Consider the following 17,140-nt stretch of genomic DNA (forward strand, 5'->3'; position numbering starts at 1 on the left):
TTAATGTCACTTTTATATTGTATTCTTTGAAAAATTGGTATCGTTTTATGTGTTTAATATTTTAACATAAATATTTTATATTTATATATTTTTCTTTAAAGTAATTTTGTGCAGATAAATATAAAAACAGTAGTGTAACGTGTACATTTTTACGAAATTGATCAAATGTCTTCATAAAAGCTTTTAATTGTCGGAATATAAACAACAAGTTCTTAAGTATAGATTTGTTCGAGATCTATTTTGATCGATTTTGTAAATTATGTAGCGTATGAAGCGAAAAGCACGTTTCTCGATGCAACGAGGAATTTTACATATTCTTTTAACTTTAGGAGAACGCGAGACGCAGGCAAGGTGCGATAATAGAGAGTATGCATCATCATGGCAAGGGTGTGTATTCTGGCACGTTCAGCGGCACTCTGAACCCGGCCCTTCAAGATAGACACGGCAGACCGAAGCGAGATATCAGCACTATCATTCACATTCTGAATGACTTGCTCTGTGCGACGCCGGCCGCATCCGCAGGCCATTACAGGCATCATCATCACAGGCATTCGCACGCTCGCCAACAGTCCTCGATGTCCTCGTCTTCTGCTGGCACAACAACCACCGCAAGTGGATCTGCTACATCGGTCGGCTGTCATGATTCCACGCCAGGATATTCCAACGGTACGTATCTATCGCTAATGAATGAAATTTGAAAGAAATGTAGTAAAAATATACAGCATGCTAAAATTAACAACACGATAATTCAATGTATGCACGTAACACGAAAATTTTACAAATGACTTAATCGTAACATCTTTTCGAAAAGCTCCGTCCGGAAGTTGTCCGCTTAGAGATTTCGCGGTGTCGTCGGCTTCCATTAATATTGATACCAATATTATATAACGCTTGCAGAGGAACTGTCGAAGGAGAACGAGGCGACAAAGGGCAAGATGCGCCGGTTGCGCTTAGTCATGGAGCAACGTCGCGCCAAGAGGAAAGCCAGGAGACAGGCGCGAGCCGCGCCGTACACTACGCAGTGGGCGGCGATGACTCCCGCCGATTCGAACCACGAGCCGAAGTCGACGGCGACCTCGAGCGCCACCACCACCACCAACAGCGCGGAGCCGCAAAACGAGCCTGAGCTTCAACCGTGCAGTCCCGAGCCGGTTGTGGCTTAAACACTACGTCAACACTGTCAGTCAATTCACGGCACAGTAGTATCCTCTATATCGTATACATAGAGTATAATCGTCTCTTTTCCGTTCTTACCTGTTCGCACTGATTTATTCCAAAAGAAAGAAAGAAAAAAAAAAGAAACGCAGGGTCCTAACGACGTAATCACGTTAATTTCAGTGTAACTCGTTCTGATCGACACGTAACCAAACGCTGCAACGTCTTAAATGTTTTAACATTAATTTGATGTTCGTCTTTGATAATCGATACGATTGAGATCATTATCGCGGGTTCAAGTCTTTGTCCATATGATGCAAATATCTCGATTCTCCGTTATATTTTGCGCTATATTATATAAACACATGTCACTTGGAAGAATAAGTTAACTAATGGGTCGGAGATTCGTCTCCCCTTGAATTATAATGTTCGAATTGAGGATTATCTCGCTTAGTGTGAAGTCTATTATTTTTTTTACACATAGTATTCAGAATACATTTAATCAATATACTGTTTTTTTCTGCTCATTTTTCGTCAATTTTTAGCTTAATTGCAAGATCGCGGTTCTGCGAAACTCGGAATTTCATGCATTAATGCAATGCGCAATATTTATGCATTAATTTATAGTCACATGATCATGTCTTTCCATGGCTTTTTTATATATTTTGTGAGAACAATTGTTTGCTTAAAATTATTTTTCATATTGATGATTATAACTTCATATTAATTATTGAATGCTGCGCGAATATATTTTTTTATCTAATTTTGCCGTCTTCTCACTGTCAATTTATTCTTCATTTGCGTTAGTATTTATCATATTTCGAATTCATGCAATCTATAATGTCAAGCTGTAAATGTTTCGGTGAGAATTGAAATAAATGATAGTGCGTTTACACATTACGCAATATATAGCGCAATATTTATCGCTTTAATAAATGTATGACTTTCATTATGTCTGACATTATCGCTATGTATTTTTTTCGTATAACGGAGAACTGGATATGTTATAGATATCAGTCCAATTTTATGGATATTGACGATTAACAAAACGATGATCTCGCAGTGTTTGGACTCAGGACTTGATCGTAGTTGACAATAATTACGCTCGGCGAATGAATCAGTGTGACGGTTTTATGTATCTACACATCGACATCGCGCGAGAAGTCGATGATCGTTTTGAGAGAAAGAGAGAGAGAGAGAGAGAGAAAGAGAGTGAGAAAGAGAGAGAGAAAGAAAGAGCAAAAGCTCCTATTAAGGCTCCTATTAATGAATCCTATTAAGAAACTTCCTGCTAGGATTAAAACTCGCCGATAAACACACCACGCGTTTAAGAAACAAAAGAATAAAGAACAGTATCGCCATCGTTTTAACTGTGCGGTTACTCCACGATAATTATTCTCTCGCTATCGGGCACTTTAATCGAAGTCTTCTACGTAGATGCGAGTAGGACCTTAATCGTGCGCGCTGTACGGATTGCATAGAAAGACTGTTTCGAAAAGCAATGGCAGAGCTCGCGTCTCGCCGAGCTCTCGACGAGGAATTGTTGTCGTGTGAAATGATAAAGAGGAAAAAAAAAGAAGAAGAAGAAATCTGTGTGTGCGTGAAATTTTTGCAAATTTGTATTTCGTGTCTCTTACGGACTTGATCGAAATCGTCGCAATTTTTTATAAATATCAAGTGTACTTTTCAACGTTATCTTTACATTTAGTTTTGTATACGACATAGGCAAATGACATTTGTTGCAATACTTTCCATTAATCTTTCTCATCGGCTGCTCATTGGATGTCGCGCACATCGAATATATTTTTTGTCCAATGTTGCTGTTTTCCCAGTGCCTGATGAAGCGAAAATTAGCAAGGCGCAGGGTACGCCGTATTCTTATTCAAAGTTTCTTTTTCTTATTGTTTGCACTTGTTGTTCGTTCTCGATATGTCAATATTTGTTCGTTTATGTTCGAAGTTTGTGCAATCTGCCCTTCAGGGCAACATCTAACGATAACTCCAGAAATTTATATTTAAGACATTAACGTTTCGATTACACAAAATGAGAGAAAAAAGTAACAAATAAATGAAAAAAAAGTGAAAGCGAGGGAAATGAAAGATTATTTTGTATGTGATGCGCAGGATGATCCAGAGACAGAGAGATCATAATGTTATATATCTAAGTAGCATGAGAAGCGGATCAATCAAGTCGAAAACAGGATATTCATATCAGTTTTTGTAGAGTATACACATTTTGCGATATGGTGTAATCGCTGGTGGAATCATCTGAACACTTGGTTGCCCCTTGTTAGGAACTACACTAGATATTATTCTTGGAAGAGAAAAGATAATAGCGGAAAAATAAATGATGAAGGCGTATATAAAGACGGTTTTGTAGCTGAAAAGTTATGTGATCGTACTGCATGGCATGCTACGACGGCACGATTTGTTTAAGATAATTAGGTACTAGAGATAATACAAAAAATGTCACATGCTACTAAGTACATTGCGTTTTAGGTTTACTTTTAGGAAAGAAGAAAATATTACCATTATTACATTATTATATATATATCGTTAGTACCGCGCTATTACAATTTTTGCAAAACTGGCTCAATATTGTAATATACGACTACCGGAACATTTCGAGTACCAAAATAAATAAGATTGCTTGCTAAGCTAAGGACAAGTTTATTTTCAGATTTTGTTGAATGCGCGAGTTTGTCTCTCGCGCGTTAAGCGTATTTGTTATTGTTATCGTTATGTTACTCGTCTCTGTGACTTTATTCGTCGGACCGCCGAATCGATCCCTATTTTTATCAACTACGCGATTAGTTAGTATAATGCGGAAAAGTTAACAGAGAAACTTTATTTCGTTTTCGATTTTAATCGATAAGATATAAAAATTAAAGGGGAAAAAAATATAGTGGTCATATTGAATTAGATTAAAGTTTATTTCTATATATCGATTTACATCGATATATATATATTATATATACATATATATCCCGTAAAATTGTTTATTTAAATTATGTCTTAAATTACAATTGTAGAAATCTATCGACGCTTAAAAGTTTACGCTATAGTTTTATCATAATATAACATCTTTTGTAGTATACGCCGCACATACCTAAACGACAATACAGCTACTATTATAAAAAAAAAGGAAAGAGAAAAAGGAGGAAGAAAGCTAATATCATCTTGACGTAATCAGATTGGCATAGTCGCAAATTATACGTTTCTTATCGTGAACGTAAAATTCGCGATGCGTTACCCTGAAAGGACCGTTCTCGTCCCAGCACAATGTTCTATAAAAATCGCCCTCGATTTTCCAGTCACCAGTGGAGAAATTACGCTAGCTAATGTAAAAATCGATTGAGTACGCAGCTCCGAACAACGGGGTACACATCTTACACCTTACTCGTATTAAATAGAAGTTCTCTATGCGTCTCGAATACAAGTTTTTCGTTGTGTTGAGTAGAAAGGCAAGATGTCTAATACTGATAAAAAAGATTCTCCCATGAAATATTTCGTAGCGTTTATTTCTCCAAGTAATTTGAGGATTCCTCGATCAATCCTCGCGTTAATAAGCTTGTACCTTAAGAATTGTCGACTTTTTTTTTTATTATTAAACGCGAACGTGTTTTTTCATGTTGTCTCGACATACGTTCTAATGGGAAGCGCGCTTAAAATTAATTGGTTCCATGCTGTCGCATTTGATCACAAACGATTATTTTATACAAAAAACGGATTATTTTATATAAATGAGTACAATTTTCCTATCTAGAGATTTGGCTATAAGATTGGATGTTTTCTTTCATTATATCTCTTACTTATATTACATAAAATATTTGTCGAATGATGTAATGGCGAAAATACGGAAGAAAGGGGTACATTTGAACATTTGAAAAATCCACTTATTTTACACGTATACAAATGGAAAATTTTCATCAGATAAAAACAGTTTTTGTCAAAACATTTTTACTATTTTAAAACTATGAAAACTTTCCATTTTTATACGAAATATTAACTTTATATTAACTTTATATTAATTCTAGTGCTGTCAAATAACCAACATATTCATAATAAGTAAAAAAGACAATACAAATTTATCAAAATTTAATTGTGAATTAATTTAAAAAAAATGTTGGAATAAGTTTAAAAAAATTCAAGTAATTGAAGACTGAATTGTCTAAGTTGCGTAACCCTTCTTCCTCAGTCGCTCATAAAACAACATAAACTCGCATGATCTAAAAGTTTTCGAGCATTTAAAAACATATAGTGAGATATGTACGGAGATTTCTATGACCTCTTCTATGATTGTTACCGCGTGTCTCGCGCGTCAAAATGAGAAGCTCGCTTTCTCGTGCTCGTTATCCGCGCGCTCTTCAAATGTGGGTAAAAAATGGACGGGATAAAGCACAGGCAATACGCCGATTCGTAAGGAAAGAGAGGCGTACACAGCGTACTTATTATGCATTGCGCACGTTTCGCCAAGACACGAGATACCCCTCTTAGCGATATTAATTAATCTACTTAATCTCTGAAAAAATCAACAAAGAGTAACGCAAGATCCAGCTATCTCGTATCCGAGCAAAACGCGGATCTCGTGACGCGTATATATCTTTCTCGCTATGGCACGACGTTGGCGCGACATAATGGAGCGTCGTTTTTCCGTGTAATCTGTCGCGAAAAAGAAGTGTACGTTTTTGGCAGTTTAATTTCCTCGGAACACGCCCTTAACGTACACATAAATCGTATAAATTTTCTACGTTATCACCACAGTCGGCAAAATCTATTTTTCACAATTCGCACGAATGTATATAAAGCGTTTCGAGAGGAATATGCAATACTTCAGTGAGAAAATGCTTCCCGCGAATGTCTCGTCTCGAACTGCAAGATGCATGAACAATGCATCGAAGAAGAAATTTTTAGAAACTCATTTTTAAATTCTAAGAAATGGTTATTTTTGATTATCATCGAAATGATGACATCGCGCAACCGCTTACTTATTTAAATCATCGCGGCGCCCAAGCTATTTTGAGACTAGACATACATTTATTGGAAATGTTTTACTCGCGATAACTATTATTGGCCGAAGTATCGATTGTTCCTCCCGGAATATTTCGTGTATGCGTATACCGGTTGAAAAGCCAACGCGAATATTCCCAAGTGCCGGTTGTTCAAGATTTAATATAAATTAATTTTCTTCGTGATCGTCTTACGGCACATGTGACAGGTTTTCAACGGGGCAGCACAGTGCTCACACGCGCCGTGCCCACAAAGGAAGGCGACGTTACGACGGCGTTCCATGCAGATACTGCACATATTCGCCTCCTCCAAATCCGCGACCCTGGTCTCCAAGTAACGTAATCGCTCCAAGTCTTTGTCCTTCTCTTTGTCGCTCATTTCCTCCTTCCTTTTCCCCTCCAAAGACACATTCTTTGATTTGTCCTCCGAATTAGCTACCTCTCCCGTTGCCAGTTGACCATCTAAAATAATTATTTGTGTATAAAATATTTATTTCACATGACAAAGCTTTCGCTTGATTTTGAGTAAATTTTTCTTCCACAAAACTTACTGCTATATTTTTATTTTACATTAATGTACGGTAAATATGGCTTTGTCACTTGTGTGTTTATATCTATTAAGTTTGATTTGTAAAAAGTTCCTTATTTTTAATCATTAAAAACTATTGGAATCGTTAGACATTAGTGAGACGTTAACGAGATTATTTTATCTTCTCCGGAATCCACAAATACCTTGTGGTTGGGTTTTGACGACGGTATGGCCGCAACGTGTACAACCAACGAGTGTGACGCTACTGCCAGGATCGATTCGATTCTCTTGCTTCCCGTCCGTTATGATCCCCGAACAATCCTGGCATTCCGCAGCGTCGCCGGAGCCAGGTATATTGTTCTTCGCACCTTGTAACCCTTCTGGTTGCGACATATTATCTATCCGATACGTAAACGGCTCTACGTAACCAGTCGGTGGATTTTCTATTCTGTAAACAAATTTAAATACTCTCATATACATCCGCTAATAGATTCGAAAATCATAAAATTGATTTGACACCACGTTTCACACAAATTTATGTTTTAAAGATGGGATTTGCGGTGCTTTTGAAATAGACGGTTTATTTCACTTACTCTAATTGCGTGCTGTGGCTTTGGTATTTATAAGATCGTAGAAGATCGGCGAAGAAAGCGGCCCGTGGGTCATCTTCCAAGAGATCGAGCGGCGTCTTGTCCTTCTTGTTCTTGACTTGCTCGAGGAGTTTGCAACTTCTGTCCACGCTTACCAAAAAACAAGCTAATGCTAATTCAGTCTTTGTGGCTTGCCTCGCCAGATTCTGCCAGATCTGCCGGGAAGAAAAAATCGTTATTAACCGTTTATTAACCATTCGAGTTTCACACAGCGTGGTCGCGCTGCTGCCGTTCTCTGTCGAAAAATGTCACCGCCTCATCTTAGTAAGCTTAATGGACTGTAATTTGAAAGCTCACCGTTACTTGTCACAACTTGAAGAGACTTTACTTTAATCGAAACTTTCTTTCGTAATGTCGATCGCCCTACTTGGTGCTTTTTGACATGAAACAAAAGAACCGCAATCGCGATGTTCAGAACTTTTCGATATGAAACAGAAGAAGCGCGACTGCACTATTCGGCACTTTTCTTCTACAATTAAGCCCAGTGCACAATAGAGAAAATATTAGGAATAGGAATGAATATTAAAAATATCAGGAGGAGAAATTTGGAATTATTTTACTTCAAACAAGAGAACGGAATGGATTAATTATTCTTAATTCATGATGCGTTAATCCATTCCATTTTTTTGTTTTGAAAAGAAATATAATTCCAATTTCCTATTTCTAATATTTAATATTTATTTCTATTCCTAATATTTTTTTTATTGTGCGTTGGACTTTATCCGTTTTTTACTTATTTATTTTATTTATTATTATATTATTTATTTTATTTATTTATCTCCAATCTGTAAATTTAATTTGCTTGATTTTTTTGACACTGCCACGTTACGATCACTATTTGATTATATATTACTAACGACCTGTTGCCACTCGAATGATCAAAGAGAATCGATATTCGTGTCAAATTATAAAATCTTAGACATCGTACCGCATTTATAAGCGGCGAATCCCGGCTACTTTCGGCAGTCTGATGATTCGGACTTTTGGCTATCGCGATATGAAGCACCGTATCACCGTCCTCGTCCGTGCTTCCAACATCCGCATTATGATGAACTAGCAGCTCGACGAGCGACCAGTGTCCTTGCGAGGTTGCCAGGTGCAACGGTGTTTGCCGCCGATTGTTGCGCAGATCAACCTTAGCGCGGCCGCCGTTCTGCGAAAGGAGAATCGCCGCGACTTCTCTGTGTCCGTTCAAGGCCGCTAGATGCAATGCCGCGAATCCATCTTCCTTTTTCACATCCACCAAGTAACGGGCTCGCGTAACTAGCCTCTTCGTTGCGCTAGGAATTTATCAAAATAAATTAGACACATTTGCTAGGATATACTTGAAGAAAGATTTCTTTAACCTTTGCAGAATTTCGTCAATTTGGAATAAATTTTTCGTCAACGAAAAGTGCGTGAAAGATTATTATTTTTGCCACTATATATTCTAATGTTTACATACTTCTCTGTAACTAAATTTAGCTAAAGTCTATTTAATCAAGGAGTATTTTTATTGTTTATCTGCATCGCGAAAAAAAGGTTTGTAAAAAGTTTTGTAAAAAATTTCTTTGTGCTAAATCTGTCTTATACGTACTGAGCATTGCCTTTGAGTGCTGCGTGGTGTAGAACGTTGAAGCCCCGCTTGTTCCGAAGCGTGAATTCGACCCTGTCGCAAGCGCATAATGCGTCGATCACATCTAGAGCGTCCTTCCCGATCGCGTCATGCAACGCTGTGTCGCCGTACGAGTCTTGCAGATTCACATCGCAATGATGACGTAGCAGTACCCTCACGCACTGCACATGCTGCTTGTTCACCGCCACGTGTAAAGCGCTACATCTGCCATTGTTGACGGCATTAATAACTGCGCCTCGTATCAACAACTGTTCCATGATTTCCGGCTGGTTGCTGTTTAATGAGAAGAACATCAATGCAATTAATATTGTAAAAGTTTAATAACGTCGTAGATCATGATTAAGCTCAAATTGTGTACCCAAATGCTGCGTAATGCAAGGGTGTATCTCCATCTTCGTCAACTGCTCGTAGGGAGGCGCCAGCTTCCAGAAGAATAGTACAAATCTCATCCTGGCCCTGATGCGCAGCCACTTGCAGGCATGTTTTTCTGCCTCCACCAGGAGCCCTCGCGTCCACTTTGCCAGGATACTTTTTGAGGAACTCCTGTACTGCGCTCACACCTGCCTCGCCTCTAGCAGCGTCCCTCAATAGCTTCTCCACCTCGCTGTCAGTGCCATCGGCTACGTCACAAAAATTAATTAAATGGACTTGTGTACGTCATATCACGGAAGATATAATATTTGCAGTATCAATATTTTATTCGTTCCTTTATATATTATATTGTTCATATAACATATAAGTAAAAGTATACCTGAACGATCTCTACTTCTATTCGCATCGTCACGTGCAGCGTCTGTGGCGTTCGTAACCAGAGATACAGGAGCGACACTCAGCGGATTAAACGTCCACGTGTGACCGTCTAACGCAACACGCAAGTCACCATCAGAATATATCTTGATTATTTTCCCGGTTTTTCCCAGTGCCTGCGATAAGCATAAATTCAATGACACACGAGTTTATTTTCCTGCACAGCCATATCAAGTATGGAAGTATACATATATATATATAAGAAACGAGTGTGTATGATGCCAACTAACATTTTTCATCACATCTATCCATTCGCCGTGGCCACGTTGATACTGTTTGACGACGGTTAGATCACTCTTGACGCGGACGATGTCACCGAGCGAGAAGGCGTCCTTAGCGGTGACTTTCGTCAGAGCGCCCGGATGAAAAGTCCATCTGTTATTGCAGCCTTCGTACTGCACGCGAATGTCTCCCTTGTCTGTGATCCGATGCACCGTACCGATCTAAATTTCAAATTAGAGAAGTAGATTATACAGTACGTTAAGTCAATCTAAATACATTAAAAGTGCACTTTGGTCGCAGCAAACATTAACTGAAATTGACTAAAGTTTATTTTTCTCTTTAACTGTTTGAAAGCCGAGATTTAAAGCATCAGTTGAACTTTAAATAACACACACACATTTCTGCTATTTTTGCTAAAGATACCTTTCCTATATAATCAGCCATACGTGGATTCCACCCTCCATGACCATCCTGCATCTCCTTTAAAGTGTCGACCTCGATTAGTACTTTCACCTTGTCACTGACATTGAATGTTAGATGGTGTGGACTAGACGTGACATTGGGAACGCCGCTTTTGGTCGGTGTGGAAGCATTTCCATTGTCCGGTACGGTCAAGACCGGATAGCCGAGCAACGGAAGATGCTCCTTATAATAAGTTCCAGAATTGGCCTCCTCCATATAACATAAATCTACGCAACCTTTGTAACCTAATCGATATACGTTGGTACTACCCGTGGACCACGTGACAGTTGCAACAGAGCGACTGCTTTCGTTATCCCATCCACGTATGTCCATGACTCTACCGGTCTTCCCTGAAATATGCAAAAAAAAAAAAAAAAAATAGAAATCGGAGCAGAGATTATGCAATTATAATTCAAGTTGATTTAGATATATAGTTACCCCGGCCGCCATCCTGATTTCCCCATTCCCAATCCGGTCCGCGAATGACTTTCGCTCCTATGAAAATTCCCTTCAAAGGTATTTTGTTGCAGCCTTTTCTCGGTCCCAGTTGAACTCTAATTAGAAATATAATTACAGTTTGACGTCAAAGTCATCAAATAATAATAAATAACAAGAAAGTTTAAATACCAACCCAACGGAATTAGCTGTTTGAAATCTCTGAAATGTATGAGTTAACTCGTGTAAGTCAGCCATGTAACACTGCGTACAGAGATCGTAGTCAAAGCATTGCGAACACTTCCATCTCATGCCGATAATTCCGTGTCTCTTGCAACCGTCGCAGATAATGTTAGAGTGCTTTACGCCGGCGGCTGCGTTGTCGAACATCAGTAAATCATAAGCTCCTTGGTAACCGATCCTATAATTACTTCTAGCGCCATGATCCCACTGGACAATAACCGTTTTATCTGGAGTCCGATCGGAGGTATTCGGACTGGAAGCTGTATTTCCTGTAGGTGGAGGCTTTCCGATTTCCACTACTGTCCCCGCGTGACCTTCGCCGCCATCCTGATCATCCCATTTCCAGTCCTGGCCGCGAACAACTCTCAAACCAACTTCTAACATCTCCAAGTATATAAAATTCTCCGGCTTCTGACCCTTTAACAAAGCACATTGAGCATTACACACATTGCAATATTCATAAGTAAAGTGAAAATTTACAATTATATTTCTTTTTGGATTTTAATACACTTAAAAAAATTTAATTTCTTTTACTTCATAAAAAAAAGAAAAAATAATATAGTTTTTAACTTCTTGTTGCAAAACTATAGCAATCAGTAAATAATCTAAATAATCAAAATAATCAATTTACAATCAAAACAATATCAACACTTGACTTTTAAAGATACACAAGATAAACTATTGTCACAAACATTGATACATCTGTCAACAATTGTAGAAATAACGTATAATGAAAAGCAAGCTTCAAAGTATATTCTTCAAACTTCAAATTTATATCAAATTAATCTTCATTTGAAGATTAATACAAATACTTAAAAAACCAGGAACTTGTGTGTTCTATCACAGTCTATATGTCATACACACGTTGTTAAAAATATCTAATATATATATTTTGCACGTCTGTTGCATAAACACAACTGCTCTATAATATCCTTCGGAACGAATTAGTTCAACATTTACACAGTATTCACCTAAAACTCAGGTAAATTCGAGTATACTCCAATCCAAACTTTAACCAATCTGTTTACCGAGATCGTACGGTACTGTTCCCGCACCGCAGTTTGTTTCCGTGTGAGTTTCCGGACGGCGGGAGAAACGAGAACGTTTCCGTCGTGAATGCGCTCACGTACCTCCGGATGGCCTCGAGTTCGTTCCTACGAGCGGTTCTATGAATCATATGCGGCGGAGCGGCAATGGTGCGGACGATAATCCGCGAGACCGTGCCTGGCGGGCACTGGCGAGACGCGCGCTGTGCAGTTGGAAACCGGCCGTGGGGAAAGGCGACATTACGCAGCATCATCGCCGAGGGATTATGCACGCTCCATCGCCGGGCAAGACGGCGACGACGATGACGATGACGGTGATGATGGATTCTTACGTCCGCGTTGCTAACGATAGTAACCTCATAACTGGGTTCATTAGCGATGGCGCCTCTTTCGTTTCGGGAAGAAGATCGTAACGCCCTCTTAAAGTGAGGGACATTTAAAGCCATAAACACAACGAAACACACACCAAGCAAGTATTTTACTCAGCATTTTACTTTGACCAAAGATAAATCACACCTTTTTTCAGAGGTACAAATCAATATTAAACTAGATATACTTCTCACCTATTTACTCTTTACTTATTATAAAATTTCTTTATATTATTTTTTCTTATATAATATATAAATATATATATATTAAATTAAATAGATAAGAAATACACCCAGTAATTTAATACGTGTGATTTATTTTATATATACATAAATAAATATTGCAAATTATAAATTATATATTACTACACAATTCTTTTGTATGACACAATATATACAAGTGTTTTAAATATCTGAGAAGAGTATTATTCAATCTGCAATTGTACTATTGTAATGTTTATATATTAATAAATAAAAAATTTATATATATATATATAAATAAATAAATTATATCATTTTTTATTTAAAAGCTAACAATACCCTGCTAAACATAAACATTTTAAAGTTACTATGCAGTATTAAAAAATTTCTTTAAATAAATTTTTCTATAATAAATTTTGTATTTGTAACAATAAAAGTACCAAAACAAATTTTAACACTTAAATAATTAACAAGCTATTATTTTGACAAGGTCACATCATTAAAATTTCATTTTTCAGTGAATAATTATTACATATTAAAAATATATAAAACAAATTTAACTTGACGTTACATTTTTAAAATATTTGCGATAAAGATAATGATTAAAAATTATAGCGTATCTGTATACATCGATATTCTGAAGGGTGCACATTTCGTATCAGTCATTATGGGTAAAGGAGTTTGTCCCGCATAATTTGCAATGTTCGCGACAGCACCAGCTTTTAATAATGCTTGCGCTATCACTGTATGATTATTGTCTATTGCATGAAACAAAGGTGTCCGACCTGATTTTTTATCCTTTAAATCTATATTTCCACCAGCTGATAAAATTGCATTGACTCCTTCTAAATTACCATGCATACTGCAATAATGTAAAGCTGCAAGACCTTGAAAAACAAAAATAAATTTAAAATATGTTAATGACATCAATTGCAATTTGCGAGATTAATTCTACAAATGTAATATTTTATAAGTATTTCATTTTATACATCTCTCTCTTTCAAGAGTGACATATATATATATAATCTTACCTTCTGAGTCTATTAGATCGAGTAATTTAAAATCTGAGATATATTTAATGAGCATTGGCAATAACGGTGATGATTGTTTGCTAGCAATAATTAATGCCGATTCACGTATGCACTTCGGTATCACTGGTTGCGCTCCAGCCTCCAATAACAATTTTACGATTTCGCTGCGTATATCATATTTAATTGCCAATTCTAAACTTGTCTAAAAAATATATAAAATATATAAGATAAAGATTAGATAAAATCCAAAATATATATTAAAAAATAATGATTAGGTAAAATCAAATTTGAGATTAAATAAAAAAAACTTGGACTTACCAATTCGTCTTTAGTTAATATATCGACGCTTTCTTTACAGTACTTAAGTATCATTAGCTGTCTTTGAACAAGATGAATATTATTGCTTATAACAGCGTTATGTATATTTAACATGCCGTTTTGATCATATTGTTTAACAGATTCAAAGTCCTTTTGTAAATGATCTACAAGATTTCTATATTTTTTCATTGCTGCCGATAAAGTAGTTTCTATTTTGGTGACATCCAAATTTTCTTCAAAATATTTCCAGAAATTTACATTAAAAATATCTTGTTCAGAAATTTTTGATGTAGAATCAACGTGAGAATATAAATCATTTGTTGACAATAAATTTTGACTATCAGATATATCTTGTAAATTGATTTGATTTATTCTATTAATGTTGTCAATATCTTTGCTTATTAATATAAAAGATTTTGGATCGAGTAAACCAAATACTTCAGTTTGTACTTGCGTATCGCATACAGATTTATGTTGTTCTAGTGAATGTACAGGAATATATCTTTGAATTCCAATTCCACAATCCATTAGAGCTTTCATTGCTAGTTCACGTAATTCATTATCTTTTACACTGTCCATTGCTTTTTGAATAATATCATATTGATTTGATAAGTCCACATGATAGTCTTTCTGATAAGTCTTGTTTTGTAAATTAGATTGTACATTTGTATTGCTAATATCAGCAACATGTTGTATTTCTGAATTACATGTATGATTATCGACTGTGGCATTCAAACAATCTGTAAATATTTTTTGTGAGATTCTTTTAGTTCGCAACTTGTCTCTCTTTGTATCTTGTTTTATTTTTTTTTTATCATCTATAGTCATAGTACTTGCAGATGATACAGCAGCATCACATTCATGCTGTGACAAAACTGCATTCTGATCAACACATTTTTCATTATTGGGTATAACTGTCATAACATTTTGTTGTGTTTTAACTTCGTGCACTTGATTATTTGTGTTATCTAATTTAGATTTAATTTGAAATAAATTATTTTTATTATCTGAGACTTTCTCATTGTAGAACCTCTTTTTGTTGTTGTCTAAATTATCTTGATTTAAATTGTCAATCTTGCGAACATTCTTTAAAGATGTAATTATCTTTCCATCTTTCGTCTTTTTTATAACAGCAATACACTCTTTTCCTGTTTTAAAATGTCCATATTGTTCATTACTAGAATTTATTTCTTGCTTTTTGCAATTTACTAAAAGGAATTGTGATTTATTAACTTCTGCGTGAATCGGTATTTTTGCATCTGTAGAAACTTCACTATTCTTGGGTGTCACTTCTTTAATTTTTAAATAATTGTTTTTATTATTTATCTCACTGTGATTCTGTTCATTGTTATTAGTGATATCATTGTTATCACACACAGAATTTTTTAAATTTATTCCACTTGTAGAAGCTTTATCACTCTCACAATATGTAATAACACTATTACGTAGTTGCTTTTCTTTATCGATCTCAGCAGTACAACTATTTGTCAATATTTCATTTCTTGGCAGATTTACACAATGTTGCGGTGGTGATGTTAGTATGCTTGTCAATATTTTATTTTCTCCAGTTATTACAGTTTTGTGACAAGTAGAATCACTATTTGGTACCAAATTAATTTGTGATATTTTAGGAGTGTTTTGCTTACATACTAATGGTAATTTTTTATTTGATAAAGAAATTATTGGGACTTTTTCGACAGATGATTTAATTATTTTAACTGTTTTTCCTTTTAATGGATTATTAGCCTGCAGTTCCACATTAAATTCCCCTAAATCTCGTCCTTTAGGAGACAATATTCTTAATTTTTGCAATTTATTTACAGTTTCTAACTTGTGTGATTTATTTAAAACTTGGTATTCCCCATTAGAAACTATGTGGCTTCCAAAGTTTGTTAATTTTGGCGGAGAAAGTTTTTCTTTCTTGAATTTCCATTTTGTAGTATCCATTTGTAGTAATTTCCAACTTGTAGTATCCATTTGTTTTATTGCATTAGGCAATTGCTGGGGCACACATTCTTTCAATTGCATGTCGTTCACATTTTCCGAAATACATATTTTCTTTGACGGCGTAGATTCCGCAGAATGGTCCATTCCTCATATGTCGATATAGAATTGCTTATCGTTTGCGTCACACTTTCCGACGTAAGATATCTCAAATACTCAGAGTGGCCTAAATTAAATAAATCGCAACATTTTATAAAGTATCAATATAGTAGTATCAAGTATAATTGTGATACAGAGATATACGTACATAAAATACAATAATGAAATTCGTAATTACTCTGGTGTTGTTCAACACTTCATGTACAGGAATCACCAGGAATCACCGCGCTTTTTTAGTAAAACCGGGTCATCCCCTTTCTCATATGCACAGTGATGCCAATTTGAGTTCGCTGCAGTGATGCAAACTCGAGCCGGCCAGCACCAGGGCTCCGTGGTAGGGGAAGCATGCACACAAGCGAGAATTGCTTACGTCACACGTACGTGTGCGCACACGTGTGTGCTCGCCGAGCCACACGGACATGTGACGTCAGCAATTTCGCTTGTGTGGGTATCTATAGTACCAGCGAGCTCGAATTGGTATCACTGAACGCATGCATATAGTGCTCCATCGTATACGTAACGTACATTTGGTCAATGCCTTAACACATGAACTTGCACGGGTGTCAAGGCATATCGAGTCGGCGTGTTCCGACTCTACATATCTTTACATCATGACTGATTATGAACGTAGCGGCAATGTTGTTTTGGCTTATGGCCGCAAGGAAGAGCTTCCCGGTGCCACTAGAGACCCTAAAAAGAGAGATTCGCCAACTCGTCACGTGACTGTTAGTGGACTCTGATTGGCTGGTGTATGGATCGCACATTTGTGCCCCGTGTGCACCATAAAGCTACACTGAACTACACTATAGGTCTGTTTTTTATAGCTGAACTGGCTGCACTAGTTCAGAGTTTATCTTTCTTCTTCCAATGTGGAGGGAAAAAGATAAACTCTGAACTAGTGCAGCCAGTTCAGCTATAAAAAACAGATCTATAGTGTAGTTCAGTGT

At 36.6% G+C, this 17,140-nt stretch overlaps 3 protein-coding genes across 6 annotated transcripts in view; 1 reads left to right on the plus strand and 2 right to left on the minus strand.

Moving 5' to 3' along the window:
• The window catches only part of stx (stuxnet), a 29,732-nt gene extending 25,659 nt beyond the window's left edge, over positions 1-4,073 (plus strand). For both annotated transcript variants that reach the window (XM_012370862.2, XM_012370863.2), the window contains exons 4-5: positions 330-666; positions 898-4,073. In XM_012370862.2, the coding sequence (XP_012226285.1) occupies positions 330-666; positions 898-1,163 (603 nt within the window). In that variant the 3' untranslated portion in view covers positions 1,164-4,073. The remainder of the gene's footprint in view (positions 1-329; positions 667-897) is intronic.
• On the minus strand, positions 4,069-12,652 carry mib2 (mind bomb 2). 3 transcript variants are annotated; one of them, XM_012370861.2, is made up of 12 exons: positions 12,257-12,652; positions 11,080-11,543; positions 10,887-11,002; positions 10,410-10,798; positions 9,995-10,207; positions 9,709-9,880; positions 9,316-9,577; positions 8,919-9,230; positions 8,271-8,622; positions 7,286-7,497; positions 6,896-7,140; positions 4,069-6,625 (listed from the first exon to the last, which is right to left on the minus strand). In XM_012370861.2, exons 2-12 carry the CDS (start codon positions 11,508-11,510, stop codon positions 6,324-6,326), a joined length of 3,006 nt encoding a protein of 1,001 aa, XP_012226284.1. In that variant the 5' UTR covers positions 11,511-11,543; positions 12,257-12,652; the 3' UTR covers positions 4,069-6,323. The 3 variants fall into 3 exon arrangements, with proteins under 3 accessions (XP_012226284.1, XP_012226282.1, XP_012226283.1); XM_012370859.2 differs by having other exon boundaries at positions 12,155-12,652; XM_012370860.2 differs by having other exon boundaries at positions 12,098-12,652.
• Positions 12,653-12,837: 185 nt separating this feature from the next.
• On the minus strand, positions 12,838-17,003 carry LOC105674673 (putative leucine-rich repeat-containing protein DDB_G0290503). Its single transcript, XM_012371178.2, has 4 exons — positions 16,342-17,003; positions 14,091-16,260; positions 13,773-13,974; positions 12,838-13,628 (listed from the first exon to the last, which is right to left on the minus strand). The coding sequence occupies exons 2-4, from the start codon at positions 16,179-16,181 to the stop codon at positions 13,351-13,353; spliced, it is 2,571 nt and encodes an 856-aa protein (XP_012226601.2). The 5' UTR covers positions 16,182-16,260; positions 16,342-17,003; the 3' UTR covers positions 12,838-13,350.
• Positions 17,004-17,140: the final 137 nt, after the last annotated feature.

The sequence above is a fragment of the Linepithema humile genome, chromosome 1, assembly GCF_040581485.1.
Source record: "Linepithema humile isolate Giens D197 chromosome 1, Lhum_UNIL_v1.0, whole genome shotgun sequence".
NCBI classification, from domain to species: Eukaryota; Metazoa; Arthropoda; class Insecta; order Hymenoptera; family Formicidae; genus Linepithema; species Linepithema humile.